Source organism: Papilio machaon, chromosome 26 (assembly GCF_912999745.1).
Source record: "Papilio machaon chromosome 26, ilPapMach1.1, whole genome shotgun sequence".
Classification (NCBI taxonomy): domain Eukaryota; kingdom Metazoa; phylum Arthropoda; class Insecta; order Lepidoptera; family Papilionidae; genus Papilio; species Papilio machaon.
Window position 1 is genome coordinate 1,447,153 of NC_060011.1, and position 4,038 is coordinate 1,451,190.

Sequence of the window (4,038 nt, forward strand, 5' to 3'; positions counted from 1 at the left end):
ATATATATATATATACATATATAAGATGCGAAAGTTTAGATGGATGGCTGGATGTTTGTTTCAAGGTATCTCTGTAACGGAAGTAGAACATAGGCTACTAATAGTTTTTTTAATTCGGACTACAGCTAGTGTAGACTAAGAACAATTAATTAATATTAAACGCTTTAATTCATAAATACATTTATATATGAAAATATTAAAACAAATACATTATTCTAACCTTATTTAAATTGACATATAACAAAATTTAATCCAAATACCTAATAATTTAGAAATATTTTTACTTCTTAAACTTCGATACTCTTGAATGCTGTAAAACTATAACATTGAATTCAGAGTGATGGGCGGCCATTACTTCCAATTTTTGCGTTTTTAATCTTAATATTAGAACTTCATCAAATGGATCCTTAAAATTAAAATAAAATTTGTCAGAAATAATAAAAAAAAATTATTTATTTTTTTAATAGTAAAGTTAGGAAATGATCTAGAGCTCACCTGAAATCGCTAAAATAGTGAAATAAGCCTTTAATGGACAGAGAATTTACAGAAAAAGTTCCCTTTTTACTCTGCCGACTCATGTAAGTTATGTATGGATTTGTATGTAAGTCTATTCCACTGTGATGGTCTAGAGGTCATGTCAAAGATACGGCCCGCGATCGCAATGTATCACAGAAAGGAGAATCATGTTTTTTAGAGCTTTTATACTTCATTCGATTATTATTTAATAAATAAAATGTTAATAATAATTCAGTTCATTTTTTATTTTCAATCTGGTCGACCTACATATTCAAAATTTAATATATGGCCCTCTGCAAAATCGAATTTGACATCTCTGACTAGACCCTAAACGATTGAATGTTGACGAGTGAGCTGTCATTCGATTTGTATACTTCTCTGGAGTATAATAAACTAAATCGGGTTAGTATATTTAATACATTCTCCTTATCTCTAAATCCTGCAACGGAAAATATTTGTACTAATAAAAATCTTACAATCTCCTTTACTCCCGCTTGAGCCATGAATCCCAACCTCCTCATTGCGGTTCCATAGTTCGTTGCTCCCATGACATTAATATTTGTTAGTATAGGTGAACCTTTTAAATAAATTTGGATATTTAAACTGCTATTCTCTAATTTTGTCACTAAAGGAATTTTAAGAATCGTGCGCACAAAGAGCCTAGCACAAACATTTGTGCTTATCGCCATCGCATCTCTAAAGATAAAGTTTGTATTGAAAATTGTGCAGCACCCCCAGCGTCGAGAGCTCTAATCTCAAGCGAGTATCGAGCGTGGAGTACACGAAAAATCTCATACTAATTTTAACATAATTGACAATGACAATACGAAGGCGATCGTCACAAATATTCATGCAAGGCCAAAAACAACTTAACTGTTTTCGATGGTATTTTCACAGATGTGAATTATGACACTTTAAAGCAAGTTGTTTATCACAAGTAGTGCATTACACATAGTTACATCAATTGAAATCTTACAAATATTATAAACTAGCTTTTACCCGCGACTCCGTCCGCGCGGAATAAAAAAATGCACACAAGATAAAAAAGTTCTTATGTTCGTCTCCTAGTTCTAAGCTACCTCCCCATCAATTTTCAGCTAAATCAGATCGACCTATCTTCAGTTATAAATAGTGTAACTAAAACGACTTTCTTTTATATATCGACGCTGGAAAGCGTAAACGCTGTAACCCCGAAAGTATGAACTTTACAGGAGAGCCAAAAAATGATAACTCGTGAGCTGATACGCCTACAAGCATGCGGTATTTAGCAATGTTGTGAAGTTTGTGCTAACCTATAATAAAATCATTATCGTTTGATAATGGTTGAAATTATTAACGTGTGAAAAACATATTCGCGATTTCAAGGGTTACAGCGTTTATGCTTTCCAGCGTCGATATAGATAAAAGATGCTGGATGGATATATGTTTGTTTGAAGGTATCTCCAAAACAGTTGCATGGATCTCGCTGAAATTTACCGTATATGTAGAACATAGTTTGGAAGAACACAATCACGTTTTTTTTTAATTTCGCGCGGACAGAGTCCCGGGCGATAGCTAGTTTATAATAAAAGTAAAAATTAAAAGAAGTAATATGTACCATCTTTGTTAGTCATCACAACTCCCTCGACCGACTCGTCTTCCATTATCCTATCAACTATTGGATTAACTGCATTCAAGGAAATCGTCTGTAAATTCAACGACAGAAACTTAACAGAAATCTTAATCTAAATTGGAGAAGGAGTTAAGTATCTCACCGTATTTATAAGCCATTCGTCTCTTGAGTCTTTTAGTAAGTTGGATAGAACCTTCATAGTGGAATTTCTTGTATTGCTGAAAACAAAATGTCCGTTGTGAATTCCATTCACTGCATATTTTGTCATCAATCTTTTCTATCTATTTACCAAAAGACATGATTTATCTGCTCGTTTCGATCACATGCAAGTATTATTTACTACTTCTGGGTTTCATCTCATATATATGTACCATATCGTATACTTTCTTCCATAGAGATTTAACTGATCCAATGACACTATATTCGGTAATAAATCGAACTTACAAGCCTTTAGCACTTAACTAGCTAATTTAATAATCATCATCAGCTCACTATACGTCCCCACTGAGAAGCTCGGAGCCTACCCCAAGTTAGGTGTGACTAGGACATAGTCAATGCAGGTCCAGTGCAGGTTGACTTCACACATATTGTTGAATTTATTCGTAGATATGTGCAGGTTGCATTACGATGTTTTCCTTCATCGTAAGAACGTCGGATAAATGTACATATTTAAATCGAAAACATATTGGTACATGGCGTTATTCGAACCCAGGATCTGCAGATTGCAAGTCAAGTACTTAACCCCTGAACTACCGACGCTCTTATTTAATAACACTCTAAATTAAAATACAAAAATTAGTGTAATTCCTTACTTATTTCTTTCTCTTCTTATTTTTACACGAGCCTTTCTTCTTATGAACAACACAAGCAGCGAACTGTTTGTCCCTGACCAGTGAGACTTCCAAATTACAGGTTTCTATGCGGTACGCGACCAACTGGTCTAGAACATCCTGTTGGTCATGGAAACGACCGAAGTCAATATTCGATCTCTAACCATTTTTACTTATCCACGATATACTTTAGGGCTTAATATTTTAGTTAAAAGATATTAAAAAGATTCATTTAAATTTAGATAAATCTATATATATATATAAAAGAAAGTCGTGTTAGTTACACTATTTATAACTCAAAATCAGTCGAACTGATTTAGCTGAAAATTGATGGGGAGGTAGCTTAGAACTAGGAGACGGCATAGGAACTTTTTTATCTTGTGTGCATTTTTTTTATTCCGCGTGGACGGAGTCGCGGGTAGAAGCTAGTTATTAATATTTAGATAAGAGTTTCATTACAAAAACTTTCGTTTTACATGTTTATTATTCTATTTCGTTTAACATCTTTAAGTCTTACTTAATAATACTTACGATTTCCATAATAGCTTGATGAGTGGCCGCGGTGAAATGTGGTAACTTTAAAATCAATGGCGCAGCCATATTTTCTGGTACCGTGCATAATAGCGCGTAATCTGTAAAACATTGAATTCCAGAATATGTTGGTAGAAATAAAAAATAAATAAAGTTCATTACTTACTATCCCGAAAATAAACAACACCAAAGACACTTGGATTCTCTTCGATACGTATTATCGTTTTAAATGTTGAAGTGCAGAACTCCTGGAAAATGATAATTTGAAATCTGTATTATTTCCATCTCATTTCGATATTCATCAACACCATCAACACGTATGTTTAGATTAAGGGATGTTTGTTTAAAGGTATCTCCAGAAGAGCTCAATGGATCGTGATGAAATTTGGCGCGGTTGTAGAACATAGTCTGGAAGAACACATAGGCTACTTATAAAGATTTTTTTAATGCCAGACAGAGTCGCAGGCGATAGCTAGTCTGTTATAAGTTGTTAAAACTCATTGGCCATTAAAAGTATAATATAAAATTCATTCTCACAGGTGGTAGGTC

At 33.6% G+C, this 4,038-nt stretch overlaps 1 protein-coding gene and 1 long non-coding RNA gene across 2 annotated transcripts; both read right to left on the minus strand.

The window, feature by feature from the left end:
* Window positions 1-280: 280 nt before the first annotated feature.
* Window positions 281-2,340, minus strand: LOC106716321. The gene is made up of 4 exons (XM_045684349.1): window positions 2,271-2,340; window positions 2,114-2,201; window positions 993-1,093; window positions 281-406 (listed from the first exon to the last, which is right to left on the minus strand). Exons 1-4 carry the CDS (start codon window positions 2,325-2,327, stop codon window positions 281-283), a joined length of 372 nt encoding a protein of 123 aa, XP_045540305.1. The 5' UTR covers window positions 2,328-2,340.
* Window positions 2,341-2,946: 606 nt separating this feature from the next.
* Window positions 2,947-3,731, minus strand: LOC123722523. The gene is made up of 3 exons (XR_006756504.1): window positions 3,656-3,731; window positions 3,490-3,590; window positions 2,947-3,078 (listed from the first exon to the last, which is right to left on the minus strand). It is a non-coding gene; the product is annotated as an uncharacterized LOC123722523 (long non-coding RNA).
* Window positions 3,732-4,038: the final 307 nt, after the last annotated feature.

Excerpts from the sequence above, each read along its gene's own strand:
- LOC106716321 (XM_045684349.1), bottom strand. The coding sequence starts at position 2,327 with ATGAAGGTTCTATCCAACTTACTAAAAGACTCAAGAGACGAATGGCTT. Across the intron at positions 2,202-2,270 it reads ACGAATGGCTTATAAATACG|ACGATTTCCTTGAATGCAGT; the intron begins GTGAGATACTTA and ends TTGAATTTACAG. Across the intron at positions 407-992 it reads AAGCGGGAGTAAAGGAGATT|GATCCATTTGATGAAGTTCT; the intron begins GTAAGATTTTTA and ends TTTAATTTTAAG.